General features: G+C 46.9%; 1 protein-coding gene across 1 annotated transcript in view; it reads right to left on the reverse strand.

The window, feature by feature from the left end:
- ATP11C (ATPase phospholipid transporting 11C) overlaps positions 1–17,391 on the reverse strand; it is a 174,206-nt gene extending 156,815 nt beyond the window's left edge. The window contains exon 1 of the mRNA XM_047082036.1: positions 17,213–17,391. Within this exon, the coding sequence (XP_046937992.1) occupies positions 17,213–17,239 (27 nt within the window). The 5' untranslated portion in view covers positions 17,240–17,391. The remainder of the gene's footprint in view (positions 1–17,212) is intronic.
- Between the last annotated feature and the right edge of the window lie 2,293 nt (positions 17,392–19,684).

The following is a 19,684-nucleotide window of genomic DNA, read 5'->3' on the forward strand; positions in this document are numbered from 1 at the left end:
TACTTCAAATAAGTTTATATGTATATATATACACACACATACATGAAGTTTTACACACGCATACACGAGGAAGCTTATTTACATACATACATAACAGCGAACATTAAATACATAGGTATTTACATATATGTAAACACACACACAGAGCCTATTGACTCTGGAAAACCCTATCCACGGTAAGCAAATGCATATAACGAACTAATGCTTGTAAAGCACTTAAAACAATGCCAGGAACTTAGCACTCTGTTTTTAGCTGTTATTATAATAAGAAGACACAGACAACTTACAACTAAATTCCACAAACCCGCAACATATATGAAGCCAAGGATCAGTAATTCAAGGCACTGGCCTGAATAATTATCTCTGCACACAGACTAACAGAACACAAATGCCTATACTAAAGGTAAAATGAAAAATACAAAAAAAAATTATGAAGAAAACCCATTTCAAATTTTGATCCATATAAATATGATAAGGTTACTCCCATCCTCGCGTATTAAGGGCTTAAACCAGGCACTGAGGCATTAGTGACACAGCAATAAGCGAAGACGGTCACAGTTCTCACCTTCAGGAAATTTCCTCTGTAGAGGGAAGGTCGATACTATGTAAGTGAGCAAACGAGTTTAATACGCAAATGTAAAGTCAACTGTGACACGAGTATAAAGGAAAGGCTCATAATGCTCTGAACCCGGAAAGCAGGCGTTGTCTGAGGGAAGGACAGGGGCGGCTTCCTTGGGGAAGTGATGATTAAGCTGAGCTCTGGGAGAGGAGTAAGAATGGAGGCAAATGACTGCCACAGGGCAGCTTACCAGACAGGATCCTGTGTGGCAGACAGAACACAAAAAATGAGGACTATTTTGTGAAGAAATTGAAAAATCCATCCAAAGATCCATACAGGACCTCAAGGGACCCTGGATAGCCAAAACAATCTCGAAAAAGAAGACGGTTGGAGGAGGTCTCGTATTTTGTGATTTCAAGACACACTACAAAGCTACAGTAATCAAAACAGGGTAGTACAGGTATAGAGACAGACATACAGGCCAAGAGAATAGAAGAGAGTCCAGAAATAAACCCTCATGTATAGGGGCAAAATGATCTTCAAGGGGCACCTGGCTGGCTCAGTCAGAAGAGCATGCAACTCGGGGCGCCTGGGTGGCGCAGTCGGTTAAGCGTCCGACTTCAGCCAGGTCACGATCTCGCGGTCCGTGAGTTCGAGCCCCGCGTCGGGCTCTGGGGTGATGGCTCAGAGCCTGGAGCCTGTTTCCGATTCTGTGTCTCCCTCTCTCTCTGCCCCTCCCCCGTTCATGCTCTGTCTCTCTCTGTCCCAAAAATAAATCAATGTTGAAAAAAAAAAATTTACAAGAAAAAAGAAGAGCCTGCAACTCTTCATCTTGGAGTTGTGGATTTGATCCCCACACTGGGTACCAGAGGTTACTTGAAAATAAAATCTTAAAAGAAAAAAAAAAAAAATCTGCGAGAAAGATGCCAAGGCCTCTCAGTGAGGAAAAGACAGTCTTTTCAACAAAGGGCCCTGGAAAAACTGGATGTCCACATGCAAAAGAATGAAATTGGATCTTTCCCTTACACCATATACAAAAGCCAATGTAAACTGGATCAAAAACCCAAATGTAAGACCTGAAACGATAAAAATCCTAGAAGAAAACAGGGGAAAAGCTTCATGACCCACTGGATTTGGTAATTACTTCTTAGATATATCGCTAAAAAGCACAAGAAACAAAAGCCAAAAGACAACGGGGGTATCAAGTTTAAAAACTTCTACGCCTCAAAGGAAACAATCAACAAAGTAAAAAGGCAATCTATGGAATAAAAGAACATATCTGGAAATCACGTACCGGATAAAGGGTTAGTACCTAGAATATATAAAGAACTGCTACAACCGAACAACAAAAACCCAAATAACTCAATAAAAAATTGGCAAACCACTTGGAATAGACATTTCTCCAATGATATACAAATGGCCGAAAGCATGTGAAAAGATGCTTCGCTTGACTCATCATCTGAGAAATGCAAATCTAAACCACAATGAACTATCACCACACGCCAATTAAAATGGCTGGCTCCTATAACAAAACAGCGTTGGCTAGGAAGGGGAGAAGTTGGAATCCTTCAGCTACTATGGAAAACTGTTCAGAGGTGCCTCACAAAATTAAACATAAAACCACCATATGATCCAGCAATTCTATTTGTTTCTCTCTTCTACTTAAAATCATCATCTGGAAGAGATATTTGCACACCTTTGTTAACAGCAGCGTTATTCGCAATAGTCAAAAGGTGGAAGCGACCCAAATATCCATCAGTGGATGGATGGATGGGTGAACAAAATGTGGTATATATAGAGAGAGCCTTAAAAAACAAGTCCTATCACATGCTACGACATGGATGAACCTCGGGGACATTAGGCAAAGTGAAATTAGCCAGTCACAAAAAGAAAAATACAGGATGACTCCATTTATAAAAGGCATCTAAAGTAGCTGAATTCATAAAACAGGAAGTAGAGGGGCGCCTGGGTGGCGCAGTCGGTTAAGCGTCCGACTTCAGCCAGGTCACGATCTCGCGGTCCGTGAGTTTGAGCCCCGCGTCTGGCTCTGGGCTGATGGCTCAGAGCCTGGAGCCTGTTTCCGATTCTGTGTCTCCCTCTCTCTCTGCCCCTCCCCCGTTCATGCTCTGTCTCTCTCTGTCCCAAAAATAAATAAACGTTGAAAAAAAAAAAAATTAAAAAAAAAAAAAAAAACAGGAAGTAGAATGGTGGTTGCCAAGGGCTTGGGGGGAGAGAAGAGTGAGGGGAACGGAAGAGTCGCTGTTTAATGGGCACAGAGTTTCAGTTTTGCAAGATGAAAAAGTTGTGTAGACCAGTTGCAAAACAACGTGATTATACTTAACACGACTGAACTACACACTTAAAAAAATCTTTAGGATGTTAAATTTTATGTTATGTGCTTTTTACCACAGTTCAAAATTCTCTTCGAAGGGGCGTCTGGCTGGCCTAGTTGGAAGAACATGCGACTACTGATTTCGGGGTTGTGAGTTCAAGCCTCGCGTTGGGTGTAGAGATTATAAACAAACAAACTTAAGAATAATTTCTCTTTAAAAAAAAGAAGTGAGGAAGGCTGTGGGAAAGTTCAGCAGTTTCTCAAAAAAGTTATACACAGAATTACCATATAACAAAGCAATTCTATTCCTAGGTATATACCCAAGAGAATTGAAAACATACGCCCACACAAAAGCATATACAAAAATGTTCAACACGGCATTATTCACAATAACCAAAAAGCGTAAATAATCCAAACGTCCATCACCTGATCAATGGAAAAAACAAAATGTGGCACATCCATTCGATGGACTATCACTGAGCCATAAAAAAGAATGAAGTAGTAGGCAAACCATAAGAGGGTCTTAAATACAGCGAACAAACTGAGAGTTGATGGGAGAGGGGAAAACGGGTGATGGGCACTGAGGAGGGCACTTGTCGGGACGAGCACTGGGTGTTGTAGGTTAGTGATGAATCCCGGGAATCTACTCCGGAAGCCAAGACTACAACCGCCTGTTAGGTAACTTGAGAATATTTTTTTTTTAAAAAGAAAAAAGAATCAAGTACGGATACAGGCTACGACATGGATTTAAAAGCCTTGAGAACATCACGCTAAAGGAGAGAAGTCGGGGCGCCTGGGTGGCGCAGTCGGTTAAGCGTCCGACTTTCAGCCAGGTCACGATCTCGCGGTCCGTGAGTTCGAGCCCCGCGTCTGGCTCTGGGCTGATGGCTCAGAGCCTGGAGCCTGTTTCCGATTCTGTGTCTCCCTCTCTCTCTGCCCCTCCCCCGTTCATGCTCTGTCTCTCTCTGTCCCAAAAATAAATAAACGTTGAAAAAAAAAAAAAATTAAAAAAAAATAAATAAATAAAGGAGAGAAGTCAATCACAAAAGAGCAAATACCGTGTGAGTCCATTTACGCGAAATGTCCAGAAAAGGCAAATCCCCGGTGATGATAAAGTAAATGCGAGGGTTGCCGGGGCCTGCAGGGAGAGACGGGGGGGGGGGGGGGGGGGGACTAAGCACTAATAAGGACGTGGTTTCTTGTTGGGGTGATAAAAATGTTCTGAAATTAGACTGTGGTAATGGCTGTGCCAAATAGTTAATATACTAAAAACCACTTAATGATGAATCACTCAATCCCATACTTGAAACTAATATTACACTCTGTGTTAACTACCTGGGATTTAAATAATAACGTGAAGGGAAAAAAAAAAAACCCACACAAAAAAACCCCACTTAAGTGTACACTTTAAAATGGTGAATTTTTTGCTATGGGAATAATCTCTCAATTTTTATTTGCTTATTTATTTTTAAAAAAAATTTTTATTAACATTTATTTATTTTTGAGAGCCAGAAAGAGAGCACGAGCAGGGGAGGTGCAGAGAGAGGGAGACACAGAATCGGAAGCAGGTTCCAGGCTCTGAGCTGTCAGCACAGAGCCCGATGTGGGGCTCGAACCCACGAACCGTGAGATCATGACCCGAGCCGAAGTCAGTCGCCCAACCGACTGAGCCACCCAGGCGCCCCTATAATACCTCAATGTCTAAAAGTGAACACGAACAACAACAACAAAAGTGCAGAAGAGTACAAGCTGAAACTGGTCAGATTTTTATCCAGAGGACACAGGAAAGTCACTGGAGGCTTTCCGACACGCATCTGTGAAAGAGCCGTCTGGTGCCGCGTGGAGAATACACTAGAGAGGGCAGGGGTGGATGAGATCATCTATTGCAATGGTCCAGGCAAGTGACAGCGGCAGCTTGGACCTGGATGGCAGCAGAGGTGGACGTGCGGAGAAGTGGACAGACTTCAGAGTCCTCTGAGAAACAGAATTCTGGATTCGCTGCTAGATGTGGGAGATCCAGGGAAAGGCGGATCAAGGATGACCGCCAGGTTTCTCCCGAGAGCGAATGGACCGGGGATGAGGCCATTTGCTGAAAGGGGGAAGACCGGAGGAAGAACAAATACGAAAGAGGAGAGATGCTGACGACTTGGGCTAGCGTGGCAGTCGTGACGGTAAAAAGAAAAGCGGCATCAACATCCGGGGGTGAGGCGTGCCTGGGTCGCTCGGTCGGTCAAGCATCCGACTCCCGATTTTGGCTCAGGTCACGATCGCAGTTTGTGAGATCGAGCCCTACACCCGGCTCAGCGCTCGCTGGTGGCACGGTGCCTGCTGGGGACTGTCTCTCTCCCTCTCTCTCTGCCCCTCTCCAGCTCGTGCTCCTTCTCTCTCAAATAAGCAGACATTAAAAAAAGAAAAAAAACAAAACCCAAAACATCACGTAGTGATACACTGGTTGTGAGGAGATAAGATGTAATTCATGTTCTGATTAAGGCATGACGATATAGTCAAGATTGAAGGTCTATTAAGAGTCATGTTGCCTAAAAAAAAAAAAAGAGTCATGTTGTCTAGTGGCAGTGAAATAGAAGTGTTACTGTAAGGAACGTACTTCTGGACCAAGGCCTGATCCCCAGCTTTTTAAATACAGTCATACCTTGGAAATATTGCAGGGTCGGTGCCAGACAACTACAATAAAGTGAACAGCACAATAAAGTGAGTCACATGAATTTTTTGGTTTCCTAGTGAATATAAAAGTTATGTTTACTGGGGCGCCTGGCTGGCCCAGTCAGTACAGCGTATGACTCTTGATCTCGGGGTTGTGAGTTCACGCCCCGCGTTGGGTACACAGATTACTTCAAAATAAAAATCTTTTTAAAAAGTTATGTTTACAAAATACTGCAGGCTGTTATGTGTGCAATAGCACTGTCTAAAAAAAAATAATGCATCTACCCTCATTTTAAAATTTTACTGCTAAAAAACCTTATTGAGAAAAAAAACGCTAACCATCGTTTCAGCCTTCAGCCAGTCATAATCACTTCACAGGTCACCATAACAAATATAAAAATAATGAAAAAGTTTGAAATATTGTGAGAATTACCAAACTGTGACACAGAGACACAAAATGAGCAAATGCTGTTGGAAAAGCAGTGCTGATAGACGTGCTCAACACAGGGTTGCAACAAACATTTGTTAAAACACACACACACACACACACACACACACACACACACCGGTATCTGGAAAGCACAGTAAAATGAAGCACAAGAAAACAAGGTATGCCTATATATGACCACCAGTACTCAAGATAAAAACTACCTACTGCAATGTCTCCACATAGGAAGTTTCTGAAAGTGTGCACCCATTATGTCAGCAAGACAAATAACCAATTATATACTATACGAAGCAGTGTCTTGAAGCATTACCCCAAATGCTTCCATCCCAGCTCCTACCTTATTGTTCCCGCACCAGTTCAGAAGACTGATGACCACCATCACTGGAGTCATGGATTTCAGAAGAGTCTACAGGAAGATTCCTAGAGCTACTGCTTTGACAACCGAAAGCTGCCTGATGTCCAGTTTTAGGTTTCCCTTTTTTAAAGTTTAAATTTCAGCACAGCAAACATAAGGCATTAAAAACCCAGGTTTCGGTCTTTCTCCAGCATTTGGAGCTGGAACCTGTGCCTTCTGCACTGACTGGCTCGGCTGCTCCAGGTACCACGAGCGATAACTTGGCCCAACTGCTCCGATGATTGCCTCTTCCTGTAATGAGGTTGCCCGTCCCTAAAGTCCCATGAACTTCAATCCTTTGGGTCCCTTACCACCCAGTTCACATGCCACCTCCTCTATAAATCCCTCCTCCAGCCACAGCAGCCAGAGTGAAATTCAGCGCTCTCCTCCGAAAGTCGGCTGCACTTACTGTGTGTGCCTCTTAAAAGGACAGCACTGATGAATGACCAAATGCCTCGTAAGGAGGCTGGTCTCGTAAGCCGTCTTCTAACAGACTGCAAACTCCCGGAGGGCAGGGCTTGTGCCTCACATACTTCTACAGCACAAGTAGGGTATCAGGGTTCAAAGGAAGCCCGTGATTCACAGCAACATTTTCAGAAAAGAAGCCGAAGTAAATTGTGCACTATACCATAGACACCTTAATCCATATTACTGCAAACTACGTTAATTGTGAAGCTTAAAGAACATTCCCACTGCTAACGCAACAGGTGTAGCTTACATAATCTGCTCTACCCAGCTGTTACTTATTTGTGACAGTTCCCTCCTAGCTTCTGCTCCCTGTTGATCTGTAGGATTACTACATCTTTCAGTAGGAGTTCCTGATTTATTCTTTGCCCAAATCATAAAAGGATGATTAATTTTCTTTTTTGATAACGGCAAAAAAAGACTGAAACTTAAGAATGACCAGAGATATCCCTGGGGTTTTTCAGGACTGTAAAACTCAAAAAACACCCCTGCAATAAAACAATATTTATACATATTGCCGTAAAATTCATTCATCAACCCAAGAATGTTACTCTTTTGTTTTCTTTTGGCATTTTTTCCTGTATGGTCATTCTTGACTAAATACTCTTCAGTATGCCTGCACTTTGGAATTGTTACCCCCCCCAACCCCCCAGCTGCCCATGAGCTAACAGCTGGCCATGTATAGAATGCGATGAAGTCACGATGCAAATGAATGTTGAGACTATGGGTAAGTGAATGGGACGAGGAGGGGAGTGGGTAGTAACAAAAATCCAAAAGTCGGGAAAAACTGAAAATCCACGAACTCGGAGATGCTCCAGAGAGGAAACCAGCAAGTGTTGACGCTAAACTGGCAGAAACATCAATACTTCCTGGCTCCCCCACTGGGCGCATCAATTTACCAGTGGCAGGCGGCTCTTCTGCTGCAAGTGACAAAAAGTGGATGCGACCAACGGTGTGAAAAAGAATGACCCATAATCCAGGAGCATGGCTGTGTGCAGCAGAGAAAAGGTGGTAGCGACGGCCGGGGTCTCAGATGGTCTCAATTCTGCTGCTGATTAGCTTAATGGCCGTGGGCAAGTCATTTGCCTTCACTGAAAACTACCAGCATTTCGTAACATAAATGTGTAGCAGAGTTACCATTGCACGCCAGGGACTGCTATTCTTTTTTATTTTAATTTTTTTTTCAACGTTTTTTTTTATTTATTTTTGGGACAGAGAGAGACAGAGCATGAACGGGGGAGGGGCAGAGAGAGAGGGAGACACAGAATCGGAAACAGGCTCCAGGCTCCAGGCTCCGAGCCATCAGCCCAGAGCCTGACGCGGGGCTCGAACTCACGGACCGCGAGATCGTGACCTGGCTGAAGTCGGACGCTTAACCGACTGCGCCACCCAGGCGCCCCAGGGACTGCTATTCTTAAAAAGCCTTGCTTACAAAGCTGGTACCCAGCCGGCGATTTGGATCTGGGGTTCCCACCACCCTAAGTGGTAAGAGTAACTGGCTGTGCCTCAACTCTCCGTACAAACAATATGGCGTATGCTAAATACCGGTTTTCCTTCTGGGAGTCTGGAATTTTGGCAAGTACCAGACAGAAGGGGTCTACATAAACAGGTCCCAATAAAAGTCCTGGGCAATGAGCCTCTAATGAGCTCCCTTGGTGGACAACATGTTACACAAGTTGTCGCAACCCGCTGCTGGAGGAATTAAAGCACAACCCGGGTGACCACAGTGCGGAGAGGACTGCTGGAAGCCGCGCCTGGTTTCCTCCAGACTTGGCCCCATGCACCTTTTTCCTCTGCTGACTTTGCTTTGTATCCTTTTGCTCTAATAAATCAGAGCTGTGAGCACAACTATATGCAAAGTCCTGTGAGTTCTGCCAGTAAACCATCAAACCTGGGAGTGGTTTTGGGGACCTCTGACACAATTGGTACGGTGTGGAATCGTGCACCAAACATTTTTCCAACAACCTTGTGAAATAGGTATTATTACGTTCATTCTATAGATGAGGAAAAGTCAAGTTCAGACAGGTGAACAGAGAATGTACACATTTCAGTGTTTATGACATGAGTGCTCTTACATTTTAGTGAATTTCAGAACCATCTGGAGTGCTTGCTAAAAATGCAGTTTTGTAGGACCTGAGACTCGGATTCAATAGGCTTGAGTCCTAGGAATCCATTTATAATAAGTAGCCCAGATGATTCTTTTTATGTTTATTTATTTTTGAGAGAGAGAGAGAGAGAGAGAGAGAGACAGAGCGCGTGGGGGAGGGGCAGAGAGAGAGGAGACACAGAATCCGAAGCAGGCTCCGGGCTCTGAGCCGTCAGCACACAGCCCGATGCGGGGCTCGAACTCATGGACTGTGAGATCGATCATGACCTGAGCCGAAGTCGGAGGCTTAACAGACTGAGCCACCCAGGTGCCCGAGTAGCCCAGATGATTCTGATGCAAGGAGTCCAAAGAGTACACCTTGATAAACATTTTGAGGTATATGAAGCACGGTGCCCAATTTCCCAAGCTGGGCAGTAAAGGGCGGAACTAAGACTCACACCCACCCTTTAAAACAAGGCTGAGGCTCTTTTCACAACAAAACTGCTTCCAAATTCCTCAAACTCTACAGTTCCTCTGGTCTGCTCTGCCTTCTCGCTACAGGTATCCATCCAACTAATGGCAATGAGGTGCAAACAGGAAAGTATCTTCCATTCCCAGCACCAAATACTAAGTGAGATCCTGAGTTCAAGTAATGCACGTGTACCAGGGAACGGCATGAGATCTACAGCTCTTGGAGGGTTAACACTACAGCTTTGTTTTTCAAAAAAGACGTGATGTGCTGGTGGCAACAGAAAATATAAGCTTGTGAATGGCATTTAACAAAAAGGATATAAATTTACTCATAATTTTAGAAGCTGAGGGCAGTACAGAATTTTAGTTGTTTATGTTTGGCCAAGGAAGGGGAAGGTGCTAAACATAATCTTTTGGTAAACGCTCAAGTTTTTCTGATTACTTTTCAAGCAGGTAGGAGAGTGTTACTTTTTTCTGATCATTTTCACCTGTCATTACAGAGTCAGGCTGTGTCTGCAGTTCAGAACAATTCAGCCAGTATTTATTGAGCATCTACTGTTTACTTGATGCTATGCTAGCTGCAAGATCATTATCAAGAAAACGGTTTTGATTTTTCCAGGATTTTTTATTTTACTTGCCAAAGAAGAGACTAGAAAAATACGGCCACCGTAATACTTTAAGACAACATATAATAAAGGAGCCTACAAAAACAAATATCTGCTTGAACAGGATGGGCCTCGCTAATCCTTCTATAGTCTATTAAAGATGGGGCAAAAATCAATGACAATCTGTACTTCAGAAATACCGATGAACCTCCTAAATGTGCGATGCCCATGGTCCAACATTATCTATAAACCAGATAATCAAGAAGTCAGCCAAAGCAGCAATCCATCCATACACTGCGGTAATTGAGGGGCTGTCTGCCAACGTGCTGGCATAGGGCACCCCACACCCATACCTGCAGTGCTGAGTGCTCATTCGTCACTAAACTGCAGTGGTTTAACAGATGCTGCAGTCATGCTAATGTTTGTTTTACAACCACCACTGATCCACCCTTACACCAAGCCAAGAAGGGGAAGTGTTAAGTGAACAGAAGTAAACTTGAAAACAGCACCTGATTCACTTGTGGAAGCCCAGAAACTCCCTCCACTCAGTCAGAAAATTCCTCTCCATCTCCAAAAGTCCACATCCAAAAGATTAATCTAGATAAAGCACTACAGATGTACAGGAAACCCTTCTCCCTAACGGAAAAAAATAGTATTTTTATTTTGTGTCCCATGCTTTCACCCTCTTTGGGGAGAACTGACAGTCCATGTTAGACACGCAATCAGCCTTGATGATTTTTCCCACAAACCAGTATACGAATTGACTTATTGCCTAGTTCTCTGCGTATCACTCGGACGCGGGGAATTTAGTTATGGCTCTTCCAGGGGGGCCACTGGCCACCCTTGACCTCCCAGAATCCACTGCCCAGCTGGTGGTTCACTGGTAGCCTGGGTGAGGAAAGAAGCTCATTTTCAATATGAAAATGGCCAGCTTCCCCTACCCAAATCTCACCTCTGCTCAAAGTCCATTAAGAACACTGGAAACCATCTGATATGTAGGTACTCAATATCACCTACTCAAGGGTTGAATTAGGAGCAGTCGTCAACAGGAACAGTAAACCTTTACAGAAGGTATTTAGAAGACTTTCAGAGTTTTATGTTGTTTAACCAATAATAATAATAATAATAAAAAGACCAGGGAAGAAAGCACAAAATTTGTTTTCAGGCTATTTAATAAATCATAGCAAATAAATAAACAGTATTTATTTCAAGTCATAGTGAATCATCCCCAAATGGGTTTCCCATCGTACACAGAATCAGACTAGCATCTATTTGCAAAAGAGCAGTTTGCCATGCATAGGTCATACTGAAGGGTCGAATGCAACAAATTCCTTTCTGTCTGAAATCCAAACCACCAGAAAATAACTGCAATTGTACCCTCTATTTATGGTGGAAAGACAAAAGCATACAACAGTAACTTATTCGTGAGAAGCAAGTTTTGTGGCATGTCACAACTGTGTTAGAGATAGGGCAGTCACCACGTCCTCTGTTATCTATAGCTCACCCATGTGTCCACAGGGTCTATCATAGTGCCCTACACATGGTAGGTGCTCAGTGAATATCTGTTGAATGAAATAACGCTCGGCAAGATCATAAATGACATAATCATCTAAGAAAGATTATACTATGGTCTGCATAGTTTAGGCATTCGATGTATTTATACTAATACTTAGAAAATTGGTAATCAGTATATGGTATACCCCAAAGTGTGGGCTCTGATCACTCAATTCCAATGGGGGGGGGGGGGTCCTCCACACCAACAAGCAATTCTCAGACTGTCTTACAATTCAACTCAATTCTGGCAGTATCTTATCTACCCAGAGGTAACATCGGGTCGCGCCACTTAAGGGCTCGGTCCTCTAAGACTTGCCCACACTTCCCCCTACTTCCGATGCCAACCTCAAGTCCACATTATCATCTGTGCTTCTGACCAACCAAGTGCAAACTGGAGGTTCCAAGGAGGCTCACCTTGGGTCTCGGGACACCAGGCACAAGTCCACAACTTGATCCTCAGGTCCTGTTAATTTGCTAGAGCCACTCACCGGACCCGGAGAAACCGCTGACTTCCTAGATTAGTGGGACATTATAAAAGCCCGTAACTCAGGAAGAGCCGGAGGGAAGAGAAGCACAGGGCAAGGTCTGGGGGAAAGGGTGCAGTTTCCATGTCTTCTCCAGCTGAGCCACTGTCCCCATGCTCACTTACTCGGAAGGTCTCCAAACCCTGTCCTTTTGGGTTTTGACGGAGCCTTCGTTACAGAGGCAGGACTACGTTAACCCATTGGCCAGTGGTGATAGAACTCTTCAGACCCTCTTCCCTCCCCTCTTGGGAGCGGGACTGAACGTTCCGACCCTCTAATCACAAGGTTGGATCCCCTGGCAACCGGCCCCCTACCCGAGGTGCTTTCCAGAAGTTGCCTCATTAACATAACAAAAGATACCTTTGATTGCTTTCCTCACAGGAAATTCCAAGGATTTTAGGAGCAATTGCCAGAAACTTTAATCACTCTTCATTAGGAGGAATTTGCTATAAATATCACTGTCTATAAGTAAGTTATTATTTATGCAAAACACATAAAAACTGTTCATTCAAAAAATATTTATCAAACACCTACTATGCACCTGGCACACTGCCAACTGTTCCTCCCCCCACCCCCAGGAGCTTTTGGGTTAAGGCAGCCTTTCTCCTTTGGGATTCCTCATCTCCAAATGCATGCAAAGGAGATAATTTATTACACACAATGGATGCCCTAGGGCTTGAGGGCTTAATTCTTAAAAAACTGATCCAGGGTGCCAAACAAGTTAAAAGGAAATTATTGTAAGATTAAAAAGGTTGCTTTTAGTAAGGTCAAATTCAACCGTTAAACCCAGCTGTGTATGGGTTGGGGGGGGGGAGGAAGGATAGGTGAAATGGGTGAAGGGGATTAAGAATACCCTTATCTTGGGGGCGCCTGGGTGGCGCAGTCGGTTAAGCGTCCGACTTCAGCCAGGTCACGATCTCGCGGTCCGTGAGTTCGAGCCCCGCGTCAGGCTCTGGCCTGATGGCTCAGAGCCTGGAGCCTGGAGCCTGGTTCCGATTCTGTGTCTCCCTCTCTCTCTGCCCCTCCCCCGTTCATGCTCTGTCTCTCTCTGTCCCAAAAATAAATAAACGTTGAAAAAAAAAAATTTAAAAAGTACCCTTATCTTGATGAGCACTGAGTAATGTCTAGAAGAGCTGAATCACTATATTGTACACCTGAAACTAATATAACACTGTATGTTAACTACACTGGAATTAAAAACAACCCAGCCTTGTAGGAACTACCTGGTAGGGGCCAAGATGTACAGACTACTTGTAAGGCTGGTGTGAATGCAAAAATACTGCAACACACATATTTGGGTAAATTTCTAAACATAATAAAATGAACTCATCACTATTTTCCATGCTCAGTAATGTCAGGCCAAGGTTGTTAGCAAAGTGAAACGGGGAAAGAAAAGCTTAGTACTCTGATAATTCAAGAAGGAAACCGAGAACTTTCTCACTAAAAAAAAAAGAAGAAAAAGGAGGAGAAGAAAACCAGCAATTACCTGAATTATTTTATTAATTGATTAAATGCTTCCAATATTGCCTGACTAGACTGGCCTTGCCTTGGACTCAAAATAATAAGTTAGCTACCGATGTCATTAATTATCTTTAATATTTTTGGTCTTTGATTTTTCATTCTACCTCATTCAGTCTAATTTCTTCCCAGTCCTGGGCCTCTTTGACTGATTCGACGACATTTTCTGTGTGATATATTACTATACGCTGCATGCTTCCTGGAACCAGAGCAGTTTGAGAGCTTCTGGAATCAGAGACAAATTTTTTCCAGTATTTCACACTCCCAATTTAAGCTTTCATTTATCAATGACCTAGAAATTCATGCCTGTTTAATATTGCTCTGACAAGCTAAATTGACAGCCTCTACTTGGCCAACCTCCCTGGATCTACTTCATCAAGCAATGTCTTATTTTGAATCTTGGACATGAAATAATATCAAAAAAGTGGTGGCGGGGGGCACCTGGCTGACTCCGTCGTGAAGGACACGGCTCTTGATCTTGGTTGGGGTTGTGAGTTTAAGCCCCATGTTGGGTGTGGAGATTACTTAAAAATAAAATATTTAAAAAGGGGGGGGGGAATTCTTGTTGTTTGGACTGTCATTAAACCTTTAAACCCATGTGAAAATGCTATGGTAATCACTCGGAATTTATGAAGGACAGAAGGATAACATAAAAGTCCCTGACCCCTAAATATCAACTCGTCCAGACTTCCAACTGAACGTACCATTAAAGGAAATAAACTGTATAGACAAAGCTAGTAATCTTTTATTTATTGTATTTCTGGAAAATGGAGATGTCGCACTGGGAACAGGTGGTGCTTTTATTATACTCAGACATCCAACTCTTAGATCTTTGAAGTCACCCCCTACATGCCTAAACCCTAAAATCCTACACCAAATCCACCCATTTCTTTCTACCTCAAAACTGTCAAAAGGAAAGTCATAATTCATCAGAAAAAAATAAGTCGATTATTAATGGCAAGAAAGTCAAGGCCATGTCTTTAAGAAATACAATGAAGTACGATTTCCTTTAGCTTGAAACTAGAGAACCTGGGGAAATAAATGGCATTTTTAAGACGATTCAGCAAAGAGTGCTGAGCCACAGAAGATGACGCTACGCCCAAGAAATATTCACTCCCCCGTGTCAAGTTTAAAACGGAAAGCCCAGCCGTAACACATATCTAATTTTCAGTGACCAACAACTACAATCAACACCACTGTAATTTATGTCATGTTCAAAGTCAATTTTAGATACGTATAGGTACACACAAAAAATACCACTTGATTTTTAAAGGAATTCAGAGCCCCACGTCTGAAATACAAAAGCGATCCTAAGACAGCACACAACTTGCACTATACCTACGATGCTGTGCAAGTCTTCAAGTCCAACCTAAATCTTTAACTGTAGCCTTCTAGTGATTTAAATGGGAGTGCTCTTCAAATAATCTCTACCAGGCAAAAGATGAGGACAAAATTTGCCCCCTCAATTCTGAAGTCATTCTTTAGTAATGAGTATTCAACAGCATATTTCACATTCGGTCCAATGGCTTGCAGATGAATTCCTTGCCCTAGGCCTAGGGCTCAGGTACAACTCCTGAGAACCTTCCAGCTTATTGCACTGGTACAAATTCCCGAGACTTACCATAGTCATGGTTGTGCAGGAAAATGAGAGCAGTCGGGTTATTTCAGGCGAACAGTGAGGTCAAAGCTCATTTCGGTGTGAGCGAACGTAAGTGATTCTCTGCAGAGATCTTGGTCGGGGATGCAAAGTACTAGCCTCAAACCTGCAGGCTGGCACTGCACGACTGCTGCGAATTCTACTGCATGCCCTAGCTTCCTGGGCCAGCACTGCTTAATTACCAGACTCCCATACAATGCAGATCGTTCGCTCTGAGCACCAGAAAAGCAAAGGGGGCTTTCCGACCACGTACGGTTTCAAATGGTCAAATCCTGTAACAAACGGGGCACGTCGACATCTCAATTTTAAGCTAATGAATTTATTATGAGCCAGGGTCCGGTTGTTTTCCACCAGACAAGTGCCATGTGAAAAGATTACCCTTTCCCAAAGATCACAATTAGCTCTCTGTCACCTTTCCCTTTTTGGCGGCCCCAAACAACACTCCAAGATCACGGGAATGTATGTGAAATAGAACTATGAAGTACAATGCTTTTTGTACCTTCTCGGGCTCAATGTGAGAGACCAATTTTAGCCTCTTGCTTTAGCAAAGCATCCAGCACAAGCCGATTCCTATAGATTTCAAGATCCTTGGTATGTACAACCTCTACTGCTCTGTGCCACAGGTAATCTGATCCAATTTCATAAGACATGTTTCTGGATGAGGTAAACATTTCAAAAACAGTAATACAGCACTGCTGTGATAATATCCTCAAAAGGGAGCCGCAATTCTTTCTTTTACCCAGGGTACATTTGTGAAACTTTCAAACGCAGAAAAACGAGAGCAAATCCATCCGACGCCTGAGAACTGTTAGCAATGCTTTGATTTGCAATAATCACAAGAAAAGGGCCGAATCGACAAGTTCCCCAAACACCTATTTCCGTGGGGGTGGGTGGGAGCGCACAGCACCGAACCATTTTTCTCAACGACTGAAAAACCAACATCTACAGAGAAGCCCTTTCTTTCACATCGTTGGCAGAAATAAAATCCTATTCCCGCCACCTCATCTTGCAATTAAGGAAGTTGCTACAAATAGCAGCATAGAAGTCAATGGTCCCTGCTTTGCTCCGTGCTGAATGTACTCTCCAGGAGTAAACAGGTTACTCAAAAAAGTCAGCAGCCAGAAATCGCTCTCCCCTAATGCCAAAGTCCCACGGAAACGCAGTTCCCTTTTCTGGGGATCGGCGAGGGCTCAACGTGGACGGTGGAGTCCAGCCGGAGCCTGCCTTCGCTCACCGGCTCGGGGTCTGGGGCGTTCAGGGCGCGGCGAGGCTCCAGACCCGGCGCCCGTGAGCGGCGGAGCAGCCTCCTGGCGGCTCCACATCCACCCAGCCCACCCTGACAATCGCCTTCGCTTTCATTACACCCTCAAGGTGGGCGGCTTAGGCTGGAGCTCCAAAGTTCGCCCGGCCTCTGGTCAGCAGCACCCCCCCACCACCACCCCCGCCTCCCCGCCCGGCCGATCCCCGGGCAAGGCTGAGTCCTGCCCTCGCCTCCAGCTCCCGGGTCTTTTTTGGGGACACAGTGACAGGTCTGGGTTTACCTCCATGTGCTCGTGGCAGAGGAAACAAAAGAAAGCAACCTCCCTGATAATCAAACGCCATCTTCGACTAATTGGCAAACCGAGGGGCCCCTGGACCGGTCCCCCCGCCGATCCCCCCGCCATCCGGCCCGAGGGCGGCCCCCCGTCGGAGACAGAGTTTGCAACAGCCCCGGGAAGCTCCGGTTCAACGGTCCAGGGGGGAGGGGGACTCCGGGAGCCCTACCTGCCTCCCCACCCCGGCCGCCCGGGCAACGCGGTTCAGTCAAAATCTAAAAGGGGGTGGCGGCGGCGCCTCCCAGAGATGCAATTCCCCCCTCAGAAAATTGTTCCGAGGGACCCGGCGCAGGGCGGGCGAGCAAGCAAACCGCACGCGGGGAGCCGCAGCGAGTGTACTTACAAAACGATTAAAGCTCCGGCGGAACATCGCGACGAAGGCTGCCGGGCGCCGAGCTGGGCTCTACCGGGCTGTCTGGGAAGGCGCCGTCCACAAAACACACTGCGGCGTGGGCCGGCGGCGTGAAACGGACGGCGAGGCGGGCAGCCCCACCACCGCCTGCCCTCCTAGGCTCTCCGCGCTTCCCCCCGCCCCGCCGCCCGCGCCCTCGCGCCCTCGCGCCCGCGGCCCCCCGCCCCCGCCCCGCCTCGCTCACGGCCCGCCCCCGGCCCGCCCGTCCCGGGGGCGGCGGCCCCGCCGCTCGCCCTGCTCTGGCCCCGGCCCCGCCGCTCCCGCAGCAGCCCGCGGAGAAGGCGAGCCCGGCGCGCGGGGGAGGGACGGCGGAGGAGCGCTAGGCTCCTCCCGCGGGGAGGGGGGCGCCCCGATCTCTCCGCCCGCGCCGGGCTCGGCACCCCGCTGTCTGCACTCTTGCCCGGCGCCGCGCCACCGCCCGCCCTCCCCGCCGGCCTCGGCGGCCAGCCCGCGTGCTTCCGCGCCACTCGGGGCACGGGGGACCCTCCCGGGGCACCCCGCGCCTCACCTCGCCTCGGCCCCACACTACTCCCCTGCCCCGGCCCTAACTCGTCCGCGGCGCCGCTTCGCTCGCAGCCCCTCCTCGGTCCGCGGCAGCCGCTCCGCCCCGCGCTTTCGTCCCGCACCCGGGCTGGGGAACCACCGCGCAGTCCGCCGGCCCGCCCCGAGCACGCGAGGCAGCCTGGCTCCCCGCTTCGCGGCGGGGAGGAGCCGGGCTCGCAGCGAGGAGTGGGGACAGGCTGGGCACCGTGGAGACCCCGGGAGGGCGGGGGGGGGGGATTAGTTATGAAAACCGCCCGCTCCTCATCTGCAAAGGCGCGGGTCTCCCCACTAGCCTTGCTTCGCTCCGCTCCCACCTACGCGGCTTTCCCTCCTCCAGTTCTTTTCTCGCGTCCTGCCTCCCCACCTAAGCCGTCTTACTTCCACTTTCTCTATGAGGTTGTAAAGTCAGGCTTTGTGTCGCTGCTGCTGCGCAGCGGGGCGGGATTTCCCTGCCAGCCCCCCCACCCCAAGCCCCTCCCCCTGGCCCCCTCCTCGGCGCGTCTCCCAGAGCATCCTGGGAGTTGTAGTCCAACCGTGCCCCCTTTCAGCCTCGTAATGCGGGCCGGGAGCTCCCCCACTCGCCCGGACGGGGTTTGCCCAGAGGGTTGAAGGAGGAAGCGGCTAAGATCGCTGGGCGGAACCGCGGTTCTCGGCACCGGCAGGATGAGGGGGCCAGGAGCGCCCGGTAGATTGCCCCCGCGGTGAAAAACGTGAGAAGGATAAATGAGGCAAAGCCCCGAATGCTGGGAGCCTTCCCTAGGACGGAAAATCTATGCTCCAGGAAACCCTCTACACCCTCGACTCCTAGTTTAGAACTGGAATTTGTGAAACTTGAAACATTCAATATAAAATCTGAATCTAGAATTGCCACGAGACCGGGCATCCCAACCCCCACCTACCCCTCCCCCCCCCCCGTCTGCACCGCCCTTTTGGCTTGCCCCGAGGCTGATGGAGAAGAAATTTCAGATTCCTCTATGAAAGTAGAGGAAATGAGTGGAGGTTGAGAAACATTTACGGGAGCCTCTTGCCGCGCCACATTCTCCTGCCAGTGTAGAGCTGGGGACCGGGTCCAGCTACACCGCCGGCCTCCCCCGAGGTCGTGAAGGGCCTTTGCTACTGGGCACGGCCGCTTCTCCTTTTCCCCTCTGGGGTTCAGATTCATTTTAACAAATCTCCCCTGGGCATTTTCTTTGTACCAGGCACTGTGCGAGGGGCTGGACACGGCGGCTTCTGGAAAGACCTTCCCGACAGGGCGCGGTCGCGATCCAGTCGGGGGATAGCGACATGGAAAACCCCCCTTAGAAAGTGATGGCTGCTAGAGGTCAGGCGCCAAGAGCTAATGCATCTGAAAGGGGGCTGGGGAAGCTTTCCCGAAGGCCTTGGAGATTGACCTGGACCTTGAAATGTGGGAAGGTTTCAGAGGAAGGGACGGAAGGAGCCCAGTGGGCAGAGTCCAGGCGGAGGGAGAGGTCGGCGAGAGGGCGCAGGACAAGCTAAGAAAAAGAACAGGCCCTGGGGGCAGACGCCCAGGATGTGTGGGTGGGGCGGCCCAAATAACACCACAACCCAAAAGGATCTTCAGAAACACCCCTTGAAGTTTGAACTTGATTCTGTGAGCAATGAGTAGCCCATCCCCCACGAAGTGCAAATGGAGGAGAATTAAGGTATGTTCCCAAACTGTCCTAATTGCCGAGAAGGAAAACGGTATGTTTCCAATTCTTTCCTCATTATGGTGTCTTCTGTTTGTTCACGCTTGAGGCTATATCTAACGATTTTTAAGATTCATGTTAAACGTATATTAATCAGATATTAAGATATTTTATTGGCAAAGTGGAGCTAAGGTTTTGCTATTTCAAAGAT

The sequence above is a fragment of the Lynx rufus genome, unplaced genomic scaffold, assembly GCF_022079265.1.
Source record: "Lynx rufus isolate CCGP_SWC_20201006 ecotype Redwood Valley unplaced genomic scaffold, mLynRuf1.p SCAF_19, whole genome shotgun sequence".
Classification (NCBI taxonomy): Eukaryota; Metazoa; Chordata; class Mammalia; order Carnivora; family Felidae; genus Lynx; species Lynx rufus.